The following is a 25,775-nucleotide window of genomic DNA, read 5'->3' as shown; positions in this document are numbered from 1 at the left end:
GCAACATTTCTTATCACATGGCATTTCAATCACATCATACAGAAGCATAAAATATTACGCATCGTATCATTGCCACAAGGAACATTGTATTCCTCAAATAAGACCTCAAAGCATGTGAAATCAAAGCATAAGTTCTATACATATGAGAACACGCACATAATATATTATGAATCAACTAAACTTCAACATACGTAACCCCTACGTAGTTTAATAAATTCACATAGGATTCAAGTTATATGTGCAAATATTCAAACCATTGCATCATCATATGCATTCACAATTCTTATCTCAAAGCACATCGCATTCGACCTTTCTAGCGTGTAACTCACGCACATATCTTCAAGACATTTCAATCAAATTCAAGATACTTATCAATCATGTTATACAAGTATGCTATATTCACTTAGGCAATCATAACGCAATTCTCTGCAATAAAACTACGTAGGCGTGATGTGTTATTCACCTAAATAGTCTAAACTAATCATTTGTCGGTGCGACATGTCATCCACCTATATGCTAACATAAGCATCATAATCATAAGCATCTCGAGGACACACAAAGTCATACGTAATTTCATCAATAAGCTTTTACTCGACAAAAATACGTACCCAAAACACACGAAAGTCTTATGACCCATCAACCAATGTGAACAGACTTTATGTTTCGATATTACTGGTCTGCGGGTACGCGCAGACAAAAACATAGAAACAACTGAGACTAGTTCGGGCGTCTGTTATTCTATGTATTTTCAATAACTCGAATAGTTAGTTGAGTCCGCTCCTAAGGGGACGGCTTTCAGCCGAGAGAGAATTCCCTAAAGGCAGGTAAGCAGTGCCACAGATGCATCCAACTTCTGCAGAAGTCAATGGGATCTACCACATAGGATAATGTCTGGTAGTCCCTTCCCCTAACTCCAATGACTGAGAGGCCAGATCTTTGCCCGTGGGGTGGTTGTTAACAACCTGTCCATTGGAGTTTTGTACCGCTCTGTCCTCTCCCTTGACAGACAACAAGAAGCGAATGAGTGCGTTAGGGGTTGCTTAACTAACGACCCATTCTAATGTTGTGGTCTTTAAAACACTCGAGCATCTTGCCTGTGAAGGTGAATAGTCACCATTTTATGTGATTACAGCATTGTGCATTTAACACTATTCGAGGTCGCACAACCGTCTCATCCGATCATCGCAGTACTAGCATGTAGTGCACGACTATAAGTACTCTAGGATGAAAGGGGTATAGCTCCTCAATAGGAGCCTCAATAAAAGTGTTTCACAAAGATGTAATGTTTCTGAAGCTCTGCTTTTGACATTCTTTATCTTTTGAAACCGCCAACAACTTGTGCCAACATCTCGCATGTGATTTTCTCGAATCTCATCCGCTATCGTGGTATCTACATGCCTCACATGACTCAATACTGGCCTCAATGAACGAGATACGAGTTTCTCAACAGAACCCCCCGCTAAAAAGTTTGCTCAAGCCCCAATTCGGGGTTACCCGAGATATGCCGAATAGACGAACAGAATCAACCAAAATGCATTCTTCCAAATACTTCAATTTCGGCAGTATTTGATGCTTTTGCGAAGTTCCCTAAATTCTCAAGTCAACTTTACAGGACTGCTCACTCGAAAAGCCGGGATCCCTGCTAGGAATCCTTCTCCTTAGACGATGATGTAACGTTAAGCTCCCGACTCAACTCTTGTCGCAAGAGGAAGAGCGGTAAATGCCTCTTGCATCCTCCACGTGGATGCCTTTATAGCACATGCAATGAGCGAAAAACCTGAGCATCATCTGCAATGGCAAGACAGTAACGAAACATTTGTAAAAACGGGAGCCTGGCGCATAGCGCGACGACAAAGTAAAGACTGTGAGCAGGAGTGCAAATGCAAAGCCTGGGCGCAGAACGTGACGGCAAAGTAAAGACTGACAGAAAGTGAAGGACAAAGATCGCGAAACCGCGTCCTTGAGTTAACTGCGTACTCGTATAAAATATATATATATATATAATATATATATATATATATATATTTAATTATCCTTTTTAGTTAATTGAATTCAATTCAATTGTTCAAGTCCTCCGTGCAATTTCCCCTACCTTGAGGGTTTGCAGGACTACGCACGCCTGCAAGCGAAGCTAAGCACGGGCTCGGCCACGGGGCGCGAGCACGCTTCAGAGTGCAACCTGGGAACAACAACAATTTAGAACGTTCAATTATATGCCATAATACAAACGCAAAACGGGTCCGGTAAGACTTGCAGTGGTATCGAAACTCAAATACGAGGGTAGGCAGGGAGCTCAGCTCCCTGCTGAAGAGGGACAGAGGCAACAAGGCAGCTGGATTAGTAAAGGGCCCCTGTCAGGACCTGCTGGATGCGGGCGACAAACGGTGGCAGAGGCAGGGAGGCCTGCTCCCAGACATCAGAGATGCAGAGGCACTGCACCGTGCCTGTAAGGGTGCAGGAGGCAGGGACCTCACTCTTGCCGACAAAAAGCCATAGAGGCAGGGAGCTCTTGCTCCCTGCCTGCTAGGACAGAAAAGGCAGGGGAGGGATTAGAGGATCCCTGCCGAACCTGCCTTAACAGGAAATAGGACAGGGGCGCAACCCCCTGCTGAAAACGAGACAGACCGGAGCAGAGCCCCTACCGGCAACAAGATCAAGGCAGGGGGCGAAGCCCCCTGCCAGAAAACAAATGAGATGCAGGGGGGCTTCGCCCCCTACTGGGAAACCAAAGGAGGAAAGGGGAGCCTCCCCCCTGCCGGCAAAACACAGGAGAGCAGGGGGAGCTTCGCCCCCTGCCGGGAAACACAAGGAGGCAGGGGCCTCCCCCCCTACCGGAAAACACAAGGCAGAGGGGGCAAAACCCCTTGTCGGGAAACACAAGAAGGTAGGGGCCTCGCCCCCTGCCGGAAAACACAGGGTAGAGGGGTGAAGCCCCCTACCGAAAAACACAAGAAGGCAAGGGCCTCACCCCCTGCCGGAAAACACAAGGCAGAGGGGCGAAGCCCCCTGCCGGAAAACACAAGGCAGGGGCCTCGCCCTCTGCCGGAAAACACAAGGCAGAGGGGCGAAGCCCCCTGTCGAAAAACACAAGGCTGAGGGGCGAAGCCCCCTGCCGGGAAACACAAGAAGGCAGGGGCCTCGCCCCCTGCCGGAAAACACAAGGCAGAGGGGCGAAGCCCCCTGCCGAAAACACAAGAAGGTAGGGGCCTCACCCCCTGTCGGAAAACACAAGGCAGAGGGGCAAAGCCTCCTGCCGAAAAACATAAGAAGGCAAGGGCCTCGCCCCCTACCGGAAAACACAAGGCCTAGGGGCGAAGCCCCTTGCCGAAAAACACAAGGCAGAGGGGCGAAGCCTCCTACCGGGAAACACAAGAAGACAGGATGGGGGCAGGGAGGCAGAGCCCCCTGCCGGAAAACCACAGGAGGCAAGGGCTTTGTCCCCCTGCCAAAAAAACAGCAAAAGGCAGGGGCTTTGTCCCTTGCCGGAAAAACAAGAAAGAGGCACAGGCTCCGCCCCTGTCGGAAAATCCAGAAGATGTAGGGGGGCGGAGCCCCCTGCCGGAAAGACGAGCCAACATAGGGAGCGGCTCTCTGTCAGCAAAGGAAAGAAAAAGGGGGGAGAAGAAAAGAAAAGGGGAAGGAGAGGAGAAGAGGTGTACCTGGGGGGTCGCCGGAGGAGCTCCGGGGCTGTCGGCGGTCGGACGGGAGGTCGCAGGTGGCGGTGGGTTGACAGTGTCTCCGGGCTGGCTCGCCGGAGAGGATCGCTGGTCGCGGTGGTTCGTTGGCGCGAAGAGCGTGGGAGAGGCGGTCGGGTGAGAGAGACGAGGGAGCGAGAGGGGAAGGAGGTTTCGAGAAACCTCCCCCCCTTTTGCCTCGTTGTCTTTAAAAGACACGAGAGGCGGTGCCTCCAATGGGTCCGGGTCGGGTCCGGATCCGATCTGAATCCAAGTTATAAAATTTTTTATGCGTTTACAAGTTGGAGCTGTCCCAATCAGTCACATACAATACAATTTAAGAAAGAAAATGAAAAAAAGGCAAAAGAAAAATACAAAGTCAGTCCCTAATGGGCTGACAACTATTACAATGGGAAATGACTGAAATACCCCTGATGGGTATTTCGATTTACATACAAATACATAGACTATATATGTACACAATCTTAACAAATGTGTCTTTCATAGACACTTGTTGTGAACATTTGTGCTCTCATTGAAGGCTTGCATTTCATTACATTGAGTACATAGCTGGTAAGTGGTATGAATTGTTGCATTAGTATTGCCCAAATGTGCCTTGTGTCTGGTTACAATTATGTTACTTATATATGTCCTATAACATTTGCTACCAGTCCTTTAGTTGGAACTCATAAGGGGACATTGTATTCACTGAATCTGACTGCATGGATGTAACACGACATGGTTAAAATAATAGAAATCAACAAATTCATTCATTTAATACGTGTTTTTTTAAAATTAAAATATGCCCATATTTATATGCAAGGGAAAGGGAGGAGAGAATGAAGTTTTGATTCATTGTTCTTACTGGTGAAGGAGGTGTTCAAATAGCCAGGCATGAAGGTTAGACACTGAGCGTTCAGGCAACCCCCTCTGAGGCCTCCAAGGGTGGTTCTCCATCATCCCCATATTATGATACACCTTCTGCTGCCTCAGGCTCTGGTCCAGAAGCCTCAACCTTGGGGTCTCCCCCTTGGTGGTGCCAGGTGCAATCGCATCCTTCTTCCCCAACACCTTCTTGGTGGCCTTGATCTGATCCACTATCCCATCCCTCAAGCACCTGAAGTGCTTAGACATGGCTTTGGATGCCAAGGACGAGTATGCATCTGCTGCACCCTCCCCAGCCACCGCCTCGAACGAGGTCACCACCCCTCTCGTCTGCTGGCAGTAGTGCTTGTATCTCCTATCTACCTGATAAAAGAGAGACACCCACCAAAGCCTAAACCCATAAAGATTTTTTTTTCGTATTATTTTTTTATGTAAAACTATGGGTTTTTGACGGTTGAAAATTCAGTGCATTGTAATCATTTTTTTTCAACCCCCAAAATTTGACATGCACGAAAAGCAGATGTCAAAGGCTAGTTTCTACTAAACCAAACATATAGATCATATTTGGAGGGTCAGATGTGCAAAATAAATAAATAAATAAAATAATTAGCTTTTCACAAGTTCCTTACCAAGGAGGGTAGCAAAGACTCTCCTATATACTATGGTACCCTGACACTTCATTTTTACCTCCATACCCATGTCGACACGCTTCGACACCCGGACATGCCATTTTACCCTCCGTACATACAAGTTTGTATTTAATTTATAATTTATAATTATATTTTCAGTTTATGACTTTATATCTTCAGTATATAATATATATTTTAGATATTGCATATATATTTAGATTATATTCAGTTTATTTTGTATTTATGTGATATTTATATATATATATATATATATATATATATATATATATATATATATATATATATATATATATATATATATATATATATATATATATATATATATATATATATATATATATAGCAGTGTCCCCATACCCATATTTTTTGGAATTGCCGTGTCATACCGTCTGTACCTGCACCCATACCAGGTGACTTAGCCTGTATATATTATATACATATTGGCTACTAATGAAGGTAAGAAACTAATGAGTAGAAATCACTATTTTCTTCAAAAATTACCAATTTTTTGTAGATCAAATGTTATTGATGTGATCTACATGGTTTGTTTAGTAGGAAACTTGTTTTGAATCATGTGATTACGACAAGTGATTAGGTTTTTAAAGGGGTCCAAAAATCAATGGCCCACAATGTGCCAAAATAGAGATCACATTTTTACATCAAAAAAGCACAATCCAAGGCTTGATCATTAGCAAACAAACCATGCTGAACACATCTATGTGGTTAGATTGAGTTGATACAACTTACACCTACGGTTTCTAGCTAATTAGTTCCTTACCTTTATTAGTAGCAAATATTTTCCCATATATATATGTATGACGTATTTAGTATTTACAATTATACAATTGTAAGTTTTTAAGTTTTTTCTTTTAAACTTGGACGATTTTGGACTTGGTTTGACCAAGTCCAAAATTGGACCAAAGTGGTCGGGTGTGGGTTGACTGTATCTGACATCTTGACCTGGATCCAGCTGTCAGGTACTGCACCTGCACGGCTGCACCCACACCCATGTTACACAGCTCTTAATTGGGTCGAGATTTTAGGACTTGTAGATATGCATATTAATCCATTGTAATAATTGTCACTTGCTATCCTCTTGCATAGTAGGCATTGGCTCACCTTTCAAGTTCGGTGTTGCTCTGTTTGTGCATATAATCAAGAAATGTCTTTCATCATGCGATTTCATCTGATTAAGGCACTAGGGATTGGATATCATCATTCTGTGGCATCAATCCTCTGTGTCACTTGGTCATGGATGCAAAATCCTGAACTTTATTATTTCTCCAGTTCCTTCATCTTAAAGAATTAGCATGGTATGTCAGTTTGCTCTTAATGTATTTTTTCTTGCTAGAACTTTCTGCCATATATGACATTCTTTTTCTCTGCAATTGTAGGCTTTAAAAGATGCGCTTGCAGAAGTGCAGATGTGTTCGACGTTGGAATGTCTTTTGCTAAAGAAAAAGCTTATAAGTATTGGAGATTCACCTGAGATACATTCTCAGAAGGTTTGGATGTTTGTTTTTGTTTTATGCATAGGTATTACTTTCTAGCAGTAATGTGTGTCTCAGTAGTGGTGGTTGTGATTCTACATGTAGAAGTGAGCAAACAGGTGGCTCAATTAATTCAGTGATTGTTCTTTTAAAAAAAAAAAATCTCTGTGATTATTTAAGCTTTTGATTACTTGAAAATCCTTTTTCCTTTTACCTTGCCTGACTTCCGACAGAGATACTTGAAGATCAATTCTGAAAATCTCTTCGTGATCATGTTTCATGATTCTTGAAATAATTTGATTCCGTATGGTGCAAAATTGACATACTACTTTTACTAAATTCTATTGAAAATAAATTATATATTCCTTTTCATGTCTACCGTTGCTTTTATCAAAGGATCATATTACGGTCAAAGAATGCATATGAATGAAATCTCTGCAACTTCTAGTTTAAAGGTGCTCATTTGATCCTTTTGGATATTCAAAATATCCCACAAAAGGAGTAGCCGTTCACTTGTATTTGAGGCAAAAAGGGATATTATAGTTATCTTAGGATGCCTTCCACGTACCTCACCTTTTATTATGCATTGTGGTTTTGACCAAAACAGGTCTTTCTTTCTTTATTTGAAAAGGAAAAGAAAGAAAGAGAACTCATATCACAAAACTCCTATGGTTCATTGGAAGGTAGACTAATGACTAAGCAAACTCATCCCAAGTCATCTATGGGGTGACAGGAAACTTTGAGGCAAATCAGATGACTATAACATGTTATTACAGATTTGGAATTCACCTTTTTTTTTCTTGTTTTAAAAGGAAAACTTAAAATGAAAAGAAGCAGAGCCATGTTACAAGATTATGCGAAGTCTGAAAATTCTGAAAATGGTTGCCCAGTCTTTTAGAGTCACGTGACTCTTGCAGCTTTAATCTACCTACCAAATCCTTGTTCTTGTTTGGTGTTCTTCATCTAAGGGCTTTAGAAAACAAATGAAGATATTACTTGAAAAAATGAAAAAGATGTGAGAAAACATATTGGAAGAATGAAAAGAATAAATCTGCCTATCCTAACTCTAATAATGTACAATCTATATACATTCCAACACTTTCCCTTAAATTTACGGTTGTAACATCAAAAGTTTATCAAGAAGGAAGTAAAACCGAGATAAAGACAGGTTTTAGTGAATAAGTCTGGGAGTTGGCATTTTGAAGAGACATAGGGTAATAAGAGAGTGTTCTTCGTGTATTCTTCATGAATATAGTAAGAGTCCATTTCAATATACTTATTACAAGTATGGTTGCTTGCAAAGTAGATAGCATTCTTGTTGTTGCGGAACTACTTGGATTGCTTTGTTCCTTTTTTAGAGAATGCACATTTATGGAAATATATAATATCATGCAAAAGGTCATAGCATCTATACCCTTTTTATTTTCAACGTACCCCAGAAAGACATGCTAAACAACTTTAGGTGAAATATTATCATTTTTTGTGAAAAGAACAAAAAGTTTGCAACTAAATGCTCTTAATCTTGCATCATCAGGTGCTATGTTGTCAAAGGCGCGCCTAGGTGCAGGGCGGCACCCAGCTCGACTAGGCGAGCTACCTAGTTGGTTCAGTATATATATACTGTTAGTTTATATATTGTTTATACATATATATTGAACCGTATATGTATATACTGTTGAGTATATACATATATATATATATATATATATATATATAACAGTTATATATTTTATATATGTATTGTTTATATACTGAACAGTTTATATACATACTGTTATATAAGTATTGTTTATATATATATATTGTTTATGTTTTGTTTATCTACTTTATTGATTAATAATTGTTTGTTTTGAAATGTTTAATTAGAACAATGGAAGATGCAAACCCAAGTAATATTAATTGTTTGTTCGATGTTTATTGTCATTCACTCTTATGTTTTGACCCTTTAATATTAATTGTTATGCTTCATACATGCTTTATTTATCTCAATATTGTGTAGTTTATCTTTTTTTACATTATTGGTTCTTAATTTTTTTTGCCCGCCTAGGCCTTTTCGAAGGTCCACCGACTAACCCCGCCTAGCACTTTTGACAACATAGATCAGGTGTAATTTTGAAAACCTTTTCAACAACTGATGTTTTGCAAAGTAGAAAAAAACATAGATATAAGTAAGAGAGGCTTCTGCCAAAAAATGTTTCAAGTACGAGTTTGATATAAGAAGGGTCCTAATGGTTTGTATAATATGCTGGTGCTTTCTTTCAGCCAAATCATTTTGTTGGGCAGTGTGGACAAGACTATTGGTGTTATACCATGAGAAATATAAAGTTTGAAAAATTATAAAGTTTTTATATCTCTGAATATGAGAACTTTTAAAAGTAGGGAAAACTTCAGATTTATGCTTAAGAAAGTAAATCCATGTGTAGCTGGTTAAGTCATCAGCAAAGATCACATAATACATAAGTTCTCCTTTGGAAGATGCAGGAGTCGACCCCAGGAATCTGAATGAAATAATTAAAAGGTTTGGTAGAAAAAGAATTAATAATTCCAATACAGATTTCATTTTATCCAAAATACAATGCTTACAAGAGAGTTTGTTAATATTACAAATTTTTTACAAAGGAGGTCTATAAGCCAACAAACATCGGAGGTTACCTTACCTTGGCTATAATACCACACAATGAAATGGTATTCTAAGGAATCCAACATATACAAATGGATAAACAAAAACAAATGAGTATCAGAAGGGCTCAACACAAAACAAAAATAAATAAATTTATTAAAAAAGGCATTAGCAAATTGCAATTGCTTACAAATGGGGTTCAACTCCATATATATAGAGAAAGTGAGTCTAGCTGTTAGGATAGTCTTACGGCTAGTAGCTAGCCCATTAGATTGTATTAATGGCTTGTCTTGGTCCAATGGCTAGTTTGGCTATCCTATTGACTAAATTGCCATTTATTTGGAAAAACAAAAAGGAAAAAAAAGAATTACAAGAAAATATAAAAAATATGTTAAACGGCATATACAAAGAATGAAAAGAATAAAACGATCTACGTGTAATGAAAAGGAAAAATAATACTAGGGGGTGCCTCTTATGGGCTTACAAGAGCACAAAAACATACACAATGAAGACCTCTTATGGGTCAACACAAAACCACAAGTACATAAGCCACTTAGGGGCCAAGAACACAAATAAAAAATATAGAATTTGTTAAGGACAAAAAATGCTTGAGAAAGCATAGAATGAATAGGGACAAGAGGTCCCTTTATATACAACAAAAAGGGCCAAGGGAGCTCCCAAAGGCTAGAGATGTGTCTGTTGGAGCATCCTAACGACTATGGTTTAATGACCATAGAGCCCCTAGCCTATATCAAAAGGACAAAAACAATAAAAACAAAGAAAATACAAAACTGTCTCTAGAGGACAAGACCTATTATAATTAAGGAAAAAGACCAAAATTCCCCTAGAGGGCATTACCTTAACATCTTTGGAGAAACTTGTTTTCTTTTATGGTATCAGAGCTTGGAGATCGAGCTGGTTTTTTTGGTGCATTAGGAAGTGTGCCACTTAAGATTTTCAAGAGATAAAGTCTCTTTTGCAAAATTTATTCAAGTGCTTGTGAGATTGTTGTACCCTCTTGGTGGTGGAGTGCTTGTGTGTTCGTGTTTCTCATTGGAGGAGCTCTCTTGGTGGTGTTCTCGTGATACCTTTGATTATCTCCTCTCTTTCTTCCTCCTCTTTATCTTCTATTCTTCTCTTAGCCCTTGTAAATATAGATGACAATGATAATGTCATCCTAAAACCCATCAAACTTGACAACACAAATTTTGTAACATGGGCTTCAATCATGAAGCATTTCATATAGGGGAAAGGGTTGTGGGATTAGTGGATGGGTCGGATTTGGAATCTAAACTAATCCTTACTAAGATAGAAGGAGAAAAAGAGGTACCTCTTACGGAGGCAGAAAAGACCAAGGCTATGGCCACATATGAGAAAAAATGAAAAAATGAAAAAATGGAGAATGGGTCCTGCCAAGATTATGTCTTGGCTCATTAGTAGTGTTGATATCAAGAAGTGCTCAAGTCTAACCAAGTTTGAACATACAAATAAAGCATAAAAATATCTCAAGAGAATGTATTATCTTAAAGATATTGCCCACATTTGCAACTTACAAGACAAAGTACACACTATGACTCAAGAAGGAAAAAGTATTAGAAAATACTTTAGTGAGTTGTTTGACCTTTGGAATGATTTGGCTCTTCTTGAGTCACAATGACATTGTCCCGAAGACATAGAACTCCGTCAAAGACAAATTGATGCAGAGCATTTCTATCAATTCATCAATGGTCTAAGACCGGAGTTTGAGTCTACCAAATCGGCTCTTTTTATAGAGGAAAAGTTCGCTCTATTGAAGAGCTAAGTATGGAGGAAAATAAACTAAAAAAGAAGACATCTAGAGAAGATGATGATTCGGTCCTGGACGTATCTAGGCCAGAAAACGATGTTCATGCTTACAAACCACCACATTATGGGAGACCAAACAATGATAACTATGTAAAACAAGGCAATGAGTTTGACAAGAAAAAAATTATTTGTTATTATTGTTGTGAACCGGGACATGTCAAGACATATTGTCTTAAACTAAAAATGCCCTATGAGAAGAGTATAGCATCAGTTGCACAAGAGTCAAGTGAGCTTAAAGCTACACAAAAATCAAACGTTTGGAGCATGTCTTTGACTAAACTTGTAGAAGCTCTCCAACCTCTACTCAAAAGAGCTTTATCAACCGGAGCTGCGGTCTCTTCTATTGGCATTTTGACCCTGGTAAGACTCTTTAGCTTCTTGACTCAAGTGCATCATTTCATATGACACCAAATAGTGATATCTTATCCGAATGTTGTAACTCAAGCGAATCAAATGTTTTTATTGCTGATGCGACATCCCTTAAGATAAAGGGAATAAGAAAATTTAAAAATATTTGAAAAGTTTTTTCTATTAAAAAAATTAGATATATTTCCAAGTTAAACATAAATCTTTTGTTTGTCTCTCAATTATCTGACCATGGGTATAATGTTTCCTTCTCTTCTATTAGATGTCGAGTGCAGGATCATTAGTTAGGGAAGCTGACTGGGGAAGGCCATAGGGAAGGAGGCTTATACTATATAAATTTTTTGAAAATACCGAAAAGTATCTTTTTTCATAATGTTCATAAACTAAATTTGGATTTATGGCATAAAAGACTTGGCTATCCTAATGTACCCAAAATCCAACACTTTCTAAATATGAAAAGTTTTTGTAATTTTGAAAATTTTACATGTGAAGATTGTATTCTTAGCAAGATGAAAACATTGTCATTTTAAGAAAGAACTTTTGTCTCTACACGACCTCTTGAGTTAGTGCATTTGGATGTTTGAGGCCCAACACCTCTTGTATCCAAGGGTAGGTTTGCGTATTACGTAATCTTTGTTGATGATTTTACTAGACGTGAATTTATTTTCTCAAACATAAATCTGATGTTTTTTCATACTTTCAAATATTTCACAAATTGGTCAAAAATAATTTTCAAAAGGATATTTCTATCTTTCGCACTGATTCAGGGGGGAAATTTTTATCGAAAGATTTTAAAGATTACCTGAAATCAAATGGTATTACACATAAAAAATCTTGTCCCTACACTCCATAACAAAATGGTTTGGCCGAAAGAAAACATAGGCACATCATAGAAACTACAAGAACATTGCTTATCTCAAATCAAGTACCTAAATTTTTTTGGGCCGAATCCACTTTGACTGCCATTTATCTTATTAATAGAATGTCATCTGTTATCTTGAAAAATATATCATAAGTAGAAAAACTTTTTAAAATTACTTCTGATTATTCTAGACTTACGGTTTTTGGATGCAAATATTTTGTATTCACTGATAAAAATGATAAACTTTCTCATCGTGCTATTCCTTGTGCCTTTTTGGGATATGCAAATAATAAAAAATGACTATAGATGCATTGATTTTAAGAATAAGAAATTATATGTTTCAAGACGTGTCTTTTTTAGATTTTTTTTTTTTGGATTTGAAAATCCTAAGGACATAACTGATTTTTCTTTTATGTTGGATCTAATTCCAAAGATTGATGATTATGATGTTGATTTTGACGAAGATCAGGATATTAGAAGTGATATGGTGAGTGAAGATAAATGATTGATGATTATGATGTTGATTTTGACGAAGATCAGGATATTAGAAGTGATATGGTGAGTGAAGATAAATCTCATGACAGTGAGATAAGTGAAGAACAATCTCAAAATCAGAACTGTATTCGATATTCCAAGCATAGTAGTTCTGAATATCCATGTGCCCTTGAAAAATATACTAATGAAAAACATGTAGAAACACAAACTAGAAGGTCATCTAGAGTATCAAAACCAAAAACTCCTGGGAAATTTGTGTCCTATGAGTTCTTTTTACTTAAGTATCAAGCTTACATTGCATTGATACATTCTTATATAAAACCCTCAAGCTATGCTGAAGTAGAGAAACATTTTGAATGGGTAAAAGCCATGAGGGTAGAATTAGATGCTTTGGAAAAGGTGAATAATTGGATTATCCAAGATATTCCCCTAGGAAAGAAACCCATACGTTGTTGATGGGTCTATAGGATAAAAACCAAGAGTGATAAAACCCTTGAAAGGTACAAAGCTAGATTAGTTGCCAAAGGATACTCCCAAGAGTGTGAAATAGATTATGAGGAAACCTTTGCATTTGTTGCTAGGATGACCACAGTTAGAACCATAGTAATGTTTACTAGTCAAAAGAGACGTTGTGAGGATTCAACGCCTCTAGTTAGAGCTGTTGGACCTCTTCCAATGTCTCTATTGAGGCCCTTTGGAATGTGTATATAAAGGGGTGGATTCCCCTCATTCATATATTGCTTCTTGCATATTTCAGTCAATAAAATAATATTTTTTAAGGTTGTTTCAGCCACCTTTGGTGGATCTTGTGTGTGAGCCCATTTGTAGCTTTTTGTGTGTTCTTTTGGTGCTTTGGTGGAACTCTTTTGAGTATCCACTTTTGACGAATTGGTGAATCTTCGGAGGAACTTGTTTTCTTTCACGATCAACAATGCACTTTTTTTTGCGCTTTTAGACCCTTTAGCCACCGGTCTTGGACCACCACTAAGTGGGTAAAACCACAAAAAAAAACATGCGGATACGCTGGGCGCGCCCAACCGTGTTCGATGTTACACCCATTCATATATATACCTATATATACAACTTTAACACTACATTATCCTACCCTGATTATGTACAAGCTATATACATTCTAACACGACCTATTATTTTAACAAAATGGAACCACAAATTCAACAAACATTGAGAAATAAATGCAGCTACATTGGGATCTTGAATTTGTTTCTTCTTTAAGAAAATAATATCATATTAGTGTCAGTAAAAATGAAAAAAAGAAATTAAATCTCAATAAATGGATATGATTGTGGGTTATGCTTTCTTTTTTTTGTTATTTTTGTTTTGATTATTGGACCTTAATTGTCATGTATTTGAATGTCCTGGTGTTGAACATTTAGCGCAATTAAGTATTCAATACTTGTTTTCCTGTCAAAAGGTTCACAATAAACATGCCTGCTTTTTATGTCAAAGTGAGGGCAGGTGTGTGGAATGTAGAAGGATTAAGGAGGTTTGACAAGAGCTGCATGTAAGAAATTCCATAAAGCAACAAAGGCTTCGTGTGTTTTCTGCGGTGGAGACCAAGTGGAGTTATTGGAACAAACAAGTTGTGGTAGATTTATAGAGGGTATACAATCACTTTTCAAAAATGTGGATGACAGATTAGGGGATATCAGTCTATTGGAAGAGAAAACTTGAATATTTTCCGTAACGTCCCAAAATCCCGAACTTTTAAACTTTTAGCAAAAATTTGAAACTTTGCAATCAATCATTTTTCAGAGTTTAAAATGGCAGTTCAACAGAAATCAATGTTTGAAAGAACAAGTCAACAGACCTTGGGTGCATTACAGGCGAACCTTCCTTTACACAATGGATTTGCATCTCAATATAATCATTCAAACCAGATAGCTTTAAACAAGTTTTTGTTAATTAAAGTTTACACAAAATAAAGTATTACAAAAGAAACCCTTATACAAAATTACAAAATGTGCTCTGGAGCGAAACAACAGAGAGAGAGAGTAGGTTCTTCGTATCATCACGTCATCGCACCGTCGCCTACCACATCAACCTAATCATCGCTTGTATCACATAAAATGGGTCAGACTTATGAAAGCCTGGTAGGTGCATAAATATAAAAAATCAAAACAAGGCTAACATAAACGTTATTCCTTTCGCGATGTGCAATTTCAAAATAAGTAAAATGAGTATGGTAATCTTGTTTTGATAATTACTGACTTGTGGGTACGCACAAGATAAACGTAGAAACAACTGAGACTGTCTGGGGGTTTATTATTCCATGTATTTTAGTAACTCGGACAACTAGCTGAGTCCACTCTCAAGGGGACGACCAAATGACTGAGAGAGAATTTCCCAGAGGACACTTGTTACCGGGAGATGCATTCGAATTTCTGTAGAAGTAATTGGGATCTACCACCTAGGATAATATTTGGTAGCCCAGTCTCCTAACTCTGATGACCGGGGACATCGAGCCATTGCTACTCGAGGAGCATAGTTGTTAACAACTTGTCCATCGGAGTTTTTGTACTATCCTATCCTCTCCCTTGATATAACCAAAAAATAAATGGGTACATCAGGTTTTATTTTATCTGACAACCCATTCAATATGCTCTGATCTTTTAAACCAAATCGAGCATCTTTCCTGTGAAAACGATCATCACCATTTATGTGATTTTCTTTTAATCGTCGTGCATTGTCGCACTACGAGGTTACCATAAACCTCCAGTCCAATCATCGTCATACTAACATGTCGTGCATGTCTGATAGTACCACTATGATGAGAAAGATATTGGTTTCTTAGAAATAAACCTAGACACAATATTTGGAAATTTCAATATCCAGTGCCTTAGACGAGGAAATATCCGAGTCATTCCGGATACAAAAAAGGACGTGACGTACGTACCACCGAAGGCTACGTAGTCGAGGCCTTTTTGTTACGTTGGTTCGAGGAGAAAACTTAGTTGCGAATATGCAAACGCAAAATACTTGTTTTGCTTTTCGAGACATCAGACAATGCGAGCTTGAAATCTCGTATGTGAAATCTTTTAAAAATCGAGTTTTGGATAGGATGCACAAATCTGCGTCTTTAAATAATACTAGCGTAATCTAAAGTAGGCAGGATTACTCAAAACTGCGTACTATATAAAATTATATATGTATATAGAATACATATATATTAAAGCATAGGCCTGCGCACATTATAGCGTGACAACAAGGTAAATGGCATAAAGCAGGGTCCGATGTGTGAAACCATACATCGAGTTAAATAAATTGCGTGAGCGAGGCCCAGTGTGTACATCGGGCTAAGTAAATTGCATAAAGAGCCTGTGCACGTTATAGCATGACGGCAAAGTAAATAACATAAAGCAAGGCCCGATGTGTGAAACCACACATCGAGTTAAATAAATTACAGAAAACTGGAGCCTATGCACATTACAGCACGACGACAAAGTAAATGACGTAATTAAAAATGTACAAGAATACACAAAACTGCATCCTTGAGTTAAAAACATATATATATATATATATATATATATATATATATAACATAAATAAAATACGTATAAGTTAAAAGTATTCCGACATTGTTCTCGTATGCAACTTTCCCCTACCTCAGAGATGGTTCGAATCTCTGATGATTCTGAGTGTACGTTTTTAAAGGCTCATGCCTCAGTAAGTGTGTCTCATCCGTTGTGCCGAAGTGGAGCACTAAAAAAAAGGATTTTATCATGCTGCATAAAGAATGATGTTAAAACCTTATATTAGCGGACGAGGCGACAATTGCGTCACAGGGGTCAAACTTGAACCCAGTTCGAGCCGACTGGACCGAGCCAGACTCGGTAAAATAAATCGAGCCGGCTTCGCTAGCAAGCTGAGCTTGGCAGAATGAGGCATAAAAAGTCGGTTTGGCAGGAACCGAGTTGATATTTGATGTGCACGAGTCGGCCCGGGGTGCTAGACCAAACCGGGTTGTGCTCAGTGATAGCCAAGTTTTGGCTGGGCTCGACCATGCTCAAGACAACAACAACACTAGGAGCTGCTGCTGTTCGAGAGCAGCTAGAAAAGGGGACAGAGGGATTGAGGGCTTAACTATTATGCCGAACCGAGTCTGGCCCCCAAACGAGACAGGACCGAGCCTAGATTCGATCCTTCTAGAGAGGGAACCGAGTTGGTATTGGTTCAAACCGAGCTCAGCTCTGTAGATAGGTCTCGACAGGAGGTGACGCCCTTCTGCAGGAAAATGAGATTTAGGCTGAAGGGCAGCACCCTCTTGCTGAAAAAAATGAGGCAGGCAGGAGGTCGACACCCTCTTGCCTGAAGAGTCGAAGCGGGCAGGAGCGCAGTACCCTCGTGCCAGAGAGTTTTAAACAGCCAGGAGGGCGATGCCCTCCTGCCGGAGAAATTGTAATAGGCAGGTCAGAGAAATTTTAGTAGGCAGGAGGGTGGCGCCCTCCTGACGGAGAAAATAAAACAGACAGGAGGGAGGCACCCTCCTGCTGGAAAAATGAAAGGCGCCCTCCTACCGAAGAAATTGCAATAGGCAAGAGGGCAGCTTTCTCCTGCTAGTGAAATTGAGAGAGATTAAGAGAGAGAGAGAGAGAACTTACCGGCAAGGGGGAGCTCCGGCGAGGTGCTCCCGGCGAGAGGGGAGTAAGCAGAGAGAGATGGGGAGAGAGATTCAAGGAGAGAGATAGAGAGCGTAGAGGGAGAGAGAGACAGGAAGAGAGTTGGGCTCGGGGCATTGGGCCTGGAGATTCCAACGAGGGAGAGAGACGAGGAGAGAGTCGGGGGTTTCTCTCTTTTTTTTTTTAAAAGAAACCCTCGTGTGTGTGTGTGTGTGTGTGGGGGGGGGGGGGGGTTAAATAGACTAACTGGGAGGGGGGGATGTCGACATCCTACCCGGATCCGGTCGGATCCAACCTGGATTCATATCCCTTTTTATTTTTTTTGAAAGAACCCATAAAATTAACAAGTTTTATATTTCCCCTGCAAATTGGGTAGTTCATAGTTTCACTTATTATTGAAGGGGTTCAAAAGTAGCTCAACACCGTATATTGTTAGAAACAATAAGAAAGAAGAGGGAGAGGATCTAGGGTTAGGTGTGAGAGGCCTCACTTACATAATGGGTCGACCCCCTTAGAGTACATAAAAAACAAAAGAACAAAAAGTCTAATATACCCCCTTCTTAATAAGGTATGTACATGAAGGTCTAATAAAGTTACTTTACACATATCTATACTACACTATATTACATAGACTTTCAATACTCCTCTTCAAGCCTAGAAGGATGTAAGAGAATCATTCCAAGTTTAGAAAGAAAAGAATTGAAATGCAAAGTTGAAAGGCTTTTTGTAAACACATCTGCTATCTGATTCTTTGAGCTGACATGCTCCAAAGCTATAATCCCATCTTCATATGCCCTTCTTGTATAATGGTAGTCTATTTCAATGTGCTTAGTGCGCTCATGAAACTCTGGATTCTTAGCAGTATGAATATCACTCATATTGTCACAATATAATCGAGTTTTCTTTTCATATGAAATTCCTAATTCATTTAATAGCCATCGTATCCAAATAATCTGAGCCACAACTTGAGCCATAGCTCTGTATACTGCTTATGCAATAGACAAAGCAACCCTCTATTGCTTCTTGCTCTTCTACGAAAACAAAGAGCTTCCAAGGAAAATACAAAACCTTGTAGTGGAAAGTCTATCTCTAGTGAAACCCTTAAAATCAGCATCACAAAAAGCTCTTAATTTTATGCCTGATGAAGATGATAAAAACATACTATAGTGCATAGAATCTCTGACATACCTGATGATTCTGAGTACAACTGCCACGTGAACTGATCTGGGGGCACTCATAAATTGACTGACTACATGAACTGCATGAGTTATATCTAATTTGGATATAGTCAAATATATAAGGCTCCCAACTAACTGCATGTATACTACAGGACCCTCTAGCTCAACACCATCAGTTGTCCTCATCCACAAATTTGCCTCCATGGAGGAATTTACATGTTTTGAGTCATCTACTAATCTTGCTTTCACAACCAAATCTGTAACATACTTATATTGGGACAAGTACAGTCCCCTTGGAGAGTAGACTATCTCAAGCAAAGAAAATACTTCAAACACCTCAAATCTTTCATCTCGAACATATTGATCAATTTCTTTTTGGTCTCTTCAGTCTACTTTATGTTATCTCCAGTGATAATCATATCATCTACATAAAGAAGCAATATACATTTTTCAAGAGTAGAGGAAGACACAAACAAAGCAGGATCACGGTGACTGCTCAAAACCAAGTGATCTCATTACTGAACTGAACCTCTCAAACCAAGGGTTCTCAGTCCTTTATATACAAAAGAGAGGCTCTAGGGAGCTGTTGGGTGGAGTCTGACGACTCTACCCTTTTCCCAAAAGCCCTTCAAGGCTGGGAATAAATACAAAAATTAAATAAAAAAAGAATAAAAAGTGAAAATACACTTATTTTGAATATACATGTGAAAAAACTAAAATGTCCCTAAACAATATATGCATAGCTATACATATGTAAACACATATATATATATATATATATATATATATGTTTACATTATATGTGTATACATTAACACTTCTACCTATGCTCCGACAACACCTTGCCATTGTTGTTCAATTTTTAAATGAAAATGCCCCTTTCTTGAGAAAAAAACAAAAAAGAACACTGCTTTTATGAAGTTGTTACAGAAACATGCTCCACTTGTTAAAGAAAATAAACATACGACAACATAGATGAGCCGGTTGTGGCCTTCATGGCAGAGTCCATTGCCAGGTGAATAGAGATTATAGTATGTTGGTTCAGTGTTTGAAGTTTATGATCCTGGTGCACTGGCATTGGTTGTCATGGTTTGCTGTCACACCCTGAATAGAGAATTTGGTAACTATGACTGTGACTTTTGAGCTTGTGACAACAATACATTTTTTAACGATTAATCAAATTGTCAATTGATCATTATGGTTTTTATTGTACCTATGTAGTATGTAGTTCCTTTCATAAAATTATATATATGTATGTATGTATACACCGATGTAGAATATTCTTTTCTTTTGTTTCTTCAATTTAATCTATTTATATATGGTGCACAGATTGATAAGTTGAAGATCTTAGCTGAATCTCTTGTGAGCTCAACTGTGAAGGCAGAAAAGCGCATCTCTGATAACAGGTATTATTTAAAAATTACACAACAATTGCGTCTAATAATGTTTCTCTAGATAAGATAGTGATCCTGCTGTTATTGTCCAATCTCTCTTCTATGTGATTTGCAACAAATTATTTTTAATGATATTTGTTGTTCTCCTTGGTTTGGAAAATGATATTATGTTTCTTTTTATTAGAACAATATTATGTTTTAATAGTTCCATGATCCATTCTTTTCTGAAGCATAATTAGCACTTTATAATTGTGGGCATCTATGCTTCTGGTAGATTATCACAATTTTGACAATTTTAAAGTCAACAATAGGTTGAATGGTGCCTTGGAAGTATCTGGTTACTTCCTTACTATCAGCTTGTATATTGCAATTTAGTGTGGAGAGTTAGCTATATTCTTGTCTTAGCTAAGCTAAGCTGGGTGTAGTGATATCACACTAGTGATTTGGTGAGAGACTTCTGATGATGATCATTAAATGGCACTGATGATCTATAACTCAGAGAGCTCAATAAAACCCTTCATTCCAATGGTAGTTATTTACAAGTATTTCACTTCTGCACCTACCGTGTGGAAGGGTATGAGCTTAACCTTGCTCCCGGAAAGGACCCTTCTAATAATAGCTGCAATAATGGCATTTTATGGACCACCACCTTTTGATGAAGAAAGGATAAAAAATATCCTTGAGCGGTATTGGATAGGAATGTCTGAGTGGTCTCTGAGGATGCACATTTAGCCATCTTTTGGATATCTAAATCATGCTTGTCAGTGTGGCGTGGAAACTTTGTTTTTCAGGTTGTTTGTTGTTGAAGAGAAATTTTGGACTATAATAGCTACTTCTTTGAAATTTTATTATTATTATTATTTTTGCTTTTAATGAAATCTAATTGCTTGAACAGAAATTTTAGTTCCCAAATAATCTGTACTTTTAGTGATTAAAAGGCCTAAATGAAACAATTACCCATGTGTTGTCTTGATGGAGGACTTTTGCTTATTCATTCTATAGTTTGGAGAACTTTTTCACTGTTTCTGAGCATTGAGACATGGTTCTCTTGTTTATCCACATATTCTTAAAGCATAAAGCTGTGGGTCCTGCTGGTAGCAAGCTTGGAGGACCCAGGTCACTGAATGCAAAAGAAAAAAAATCTTCTGCTTGTTCATGCATATATATATGTATCGTAATTGAGGCATTATTCAGGCTAAAGCTTGATCTGATTGCCTATCATTTGCTTTAGAAGTTATTTGAGACAAAACCAGTAGCTGATGAATATATACAGTACTGGGATCTAGTGGTACATGGAATTCACTGTAGATACAGGGATACGTCCATGTTTATGAAGTGTTCCATCATGGCTGGTAGACAAGGGGACACTGTCTGAACTAGAAATGCAGTATCTGTGTGAAACAGATTGGAGTAACAATGGATTTCAACTTCTTTTGGTAAATTGAGGTGATTAATGCAATCAGTTTATGGGGATTATGTCTGCTGTATTTATGGGGAATGATTCTGAATATTTCATTTTCTACTTTTTCTTTTTTCAAATTTCTATTGTTTTACTCTTAAGTTAACTTTCTGCCATTCGATTGCCTATATACTTGATTCTATCAGGCATCAAAAAGAAGAGGCACTTAACTTTCGTGTGGCCAAGGCCGGTGAAATTGGTGAAATCGAAAAGGTATAAACTGGCAAAACCGTCTTCCTTGAGCTTGCATAAGCTGTGTACAATCAGCATGGATTTGTTCTTCTATATGTATTGATATGAAAAGTTGCAAATGTTCTATTTTACTTGGTAGTATTGAATGCTTATGGTTTGAATTTCGAATTTTGTAAATGTTTTAATCATCTTTTCATAAAATATTGCTTGAAGGCACTAGGAACAACTCTATGAAAATATTTATATACCAATGTTTGATGCATTTAAACTACTGCTTTCCATTCTGTGAATATAGTTGATCATTGTATACATTTACCAAATGTGTAGTAGATATCATAGTCATCGTCAAGCCTATTCCAATTACATAAGGTTGACTTATGAGCTCTGTTTGTCTATCCCTTTCTATCTATAATTAAATCCTATGTCATCCCACATAACTATGTATTCATTTTCATGCATATATATGTATGTATGTATGTACGTTCGTACGTACATATGTATGTATGTATTCATACATATGTACACACACACACATGGTTGTGCCAGCATACTTGATTTCTCAAAGTTTGACATGTTTAATACTTCATACCCTTGTCTAGCATCCACAAGCATATCATTGTCCAGCTAACTTAGATTATGATACAGAGTTGCCTCAATCAACATTCTTTTGCTAAACTCCACTCAAGCATAGTTCAGTAAAAAAAAGAGTATTTTATCCTATTTTGAAGTAATATGATATTTAAAACTCGTCTTTTCTCTTTTCACCATTTTTTTGTCTAACTTCCTTCAAATTTCCCGCCTTCCTTACTGAGAGGACTATTGTCTAATCTCGCCTGACTTCATTATCCTTCCAATCTATGTTTTTGTTTTTATTATCTTTAGAATATCCATCTCTCCCCTTGTTTGATCCACCAACAACCATAGTCTCTTTCTCAAATTAATCTGCATATCAATTATATGAAAATAAGCTACAACCACAGATACTAGTCAATTAAACAGGCTAATATCTTGGAATTGCATTAATGAACATTCAATATTTTATGAGGCTACCTGTGAATTGGTAAATATTTGACAATTAGATAGTGCATAAATAAGATGTTGAAATTTACTTTTGGTAGTTATTTTTTTGCCTTCTTTTCTTTTTTTCTTCTCTTGTTGAAAATTTATCAATAGTTTGACGGATGTTATTTTCTTGGCTCTATGCTGTGGAACTTTAACTATTATTCTCTATTGCTTTGGTTCTTTTTTCTTCAGGTGGAGTCCTACCAAAGTTTCATTGAATTTATGTTCAATTCTTGTGTCTTGTCATCACTATTACAGATTTGGACCTTATTTTCGTCTTTTATGTCAAAACTACTTGATGCAATGTGCTATTTCTAACAAAAAAACCATGTTAGATACGTCTGCAGGGTGATATTGATTAGATAAAAGCACACACCTTTGTCACCTGGGTACGGGTGCGGGTACGGGTACAGGTACGGAGGGTACAACAAGACAATTCCAAAAAATGTGGGTACAGGGACACGGCTATATATATATTAAATATCATATAAATACAAAATAAATTCAAAGAAAACTGAATATAATCCAAATATATATGCTATGTCTGAAATATATATTATATACTGAAAATATAAAGTTATAAACTGAAAATATAATTATAAATTAAAACTTGTATGCACGGAGGGTAAAATGGCATGTCCAGGTCTCGACCCGTGTCGATACGGGGATACACATGTCAACACGGGTACAGAGGAAAAAATGGAGTGTCCGTGTGACATAGGCTCGCACCTATGACTTTCTGCTGGAGAGTATTGTACGATAAAGTGTACCAAATATAATACCTTTGGAAAGTGCATTGCATCATATGTGCCATACCATATACTTGTACCAGCATTCCTGGCATAAATCTAACAGTTAAGATATTTTCTCCTCCTCTCTTTGTTTCTTTTTATGCTAGAGCCAAAGACTAAAAGGAGAAAAACCTTAAATTGCACTAGAAGAGAATATATAAACTATAAACTATAATGCACACTAAGTCACCTAGGTACGGGTACAAAGGGTACGCAATTCCAAAAAATGTGGGTATGGGGACACGTCTATATATATATATATCACATAAATACAAAATAAATTCAAAACAAACTGAATATAATCTAAATATATATGCTGTATCTAAAATATATATTATATATTGAAAAAAAAAGTTATAAACTGAAAATATAATTATAAATTATAAATTATAAATTATAAATTATAAATTATAAATTATAAATTATATACAAACTTGTATGTACGGAGGGTAAAAAGGTGTGCTCGGGAGTCGATACGGGGATACACTTGTCGGCATGGGTACAAAGAGGAAAATGGAGTGTTCGGGTACCATAGATTGCACAAATGTTCTATTACATCTTATTTATGTTTTTTGCCACTTAAAGTGCTATCCACAGTTTGTTGACTGTATTGTCAAAGCGACACTTAAGCAGGCTATGTAACGCCCCAAAATTTTAACCCAAATTTTTAGAGATTTTTTTTTTGTAACATCGGAAACAACCATTTCATTAGGTTAAAGCATTTAGGCGCATTACAGGAGTGTTCAAGCAACAACATTGATTTATTCTAAATAAATAATGGCATCAGAGTTTCTAAATAACAGGAATAATAATAAATTGAAATTTAATCTGAGATTGTCCCGGGAACACAATAAATCAACATCTCGATCGAAGCCTCATCCTGCAGTCGCTCATAAACTCTATTCTTCACCTGAAAAATGACAAATTTATAGGAATTAGACTACAACTGTCTAAGTAGGAATTACTGTAATTTTTCTTGCAGGTATATCATGTGTCAAGTATGTAGTGTGGGTGCCGAGTGTGATTTTCAGCATATACAAGAACAAGTAAAGAATCTACACTATGACAACAACAATTTAAGAACACTAACTAACATGTAATAGTATTAGCAGAATTTAAAACATCTCATAACCACATATTTCATTGCTTGTTAAAAGTAAATGCCCACATGTCAGAAGTAACACTAACTGTTCAGCCAAACAAGGTGGTAAATTAACTTTAACCCAATCAAAACCCAAGATTTAATACAAATCCATAGAAAATGTACAAAGCAAACTCGTAACCGCAATTCCAATTATAAGGCTGGTTAAGTCATTGTCTTGTGATTAAGCTTTCCCTCAATGTATCCAAAAGCCGTGGTCTTATTTAGTCACTTAAATAACTAAAAGAATTACGACCTATTGACTCCTCAAGTCATTACTAGACTTCACAACATATCTATTTAAACTTTATACTCAGAAAGCATATTATGCATAACACAAAAATTTACACCCAACCAAATTCAAATCTATACTGGAAGAGCATTTTAGAGATCACTGAAAATCACATGTCTGAGTACGATTTATACTGAGAAAGCATAGGAGTCCTAACTAAAAATCACAGCCAACCTTCTTCAAATTATAAGGAAAAAGCCTCTTAGATCGCAGCATATCTAATTAGAGTCGATATTGAGAGACCATATGAAAAGGAAGACCCATCCCCTTTAGCAAATCCGGAGTAACGAGGCAGGTAGAAAATATAATGTGAATAAACAAGTATATCAGTAAATCGTGAATGATCACACCGGAATCACAGGTCAGACTTTATTCAGATACCCTCTTTTTTTTTGTATCTATTTGTAACAGCACCACTGCAAGCTCTAATCGGTGTGTATATGCCCTTAACAGCAATGTTAAACATCGTAGGTAAACGCCCTCAACAAAATTTGAAAACCAAATAGCAGACTCGCAAATCCAATCAATCTAAATTCTTTTTGCGTAAAATGAAAACCCCTTTTCCCTAAATCGGAAACCCCTTATATATACATATTTATATATTTTTCAATTAGGTTCTTAGCAGTCGGAATCCCCAAATCTGCCGATTTGGGGTTTCCGTTAGCCCTTGCAGTACCCCCCTATTCTTCAAAAAAACTGAAAACCCCCAAATCTATATTTGGGGGTTTTCAGTAGCCTCGAC

The 25,775-nt window shown here is 37.6% G+C and overlaps 1 protein-coding gene across 1 annotated transcript in view; it reads left to right on the top strand.

The window, feature by feature from the left end:
• The window catches only part of LOC149823439 (uncharacterized), a 148,184-nt gene that overhangs the window by 59,798 nt on the left and 62,611 nt on the right, over window positions 1-25,775 (top strand). Inside the window, exons 8-10 of the mRNA XM_090018838.1 lie at window positions 6,604-6,714; window positions 20,032-20,108; window positions 21,702-21,768. Coding sequence (XP_089874964.1) covers window positions 6,604-6,714; window positions 20,032-20,108; window positions 21,702-21,768 — 255 coding nt within the window. The remainder of the gene's footprint in view (window positions 1-6,603; window positions 6,715-20,031; window positions 20,109-21,701; window positions 21,769-25,775) is intronic.

The sequence above is a fragment of the Nuphar pumila genome, chromosome 10 (assembly GCF_984573655.1).
Source record: "Nuphar pumila chromosome 10, dmNupPumi1.hap1.1, whole genome shotgun sequence".
Lineage (NCBI taxonomy): Eukaryota > Viridiplantae > Streptophyta > Magnoliopsida > Nymphaeales > Nymphaeaceae > Nuphar > Nuphar pumila.
The sequence above is the reverse complement of the archived record's forward strand: the minus strand, read 5'-3'. Positions and strand labels throughout refer to the sequence as shown.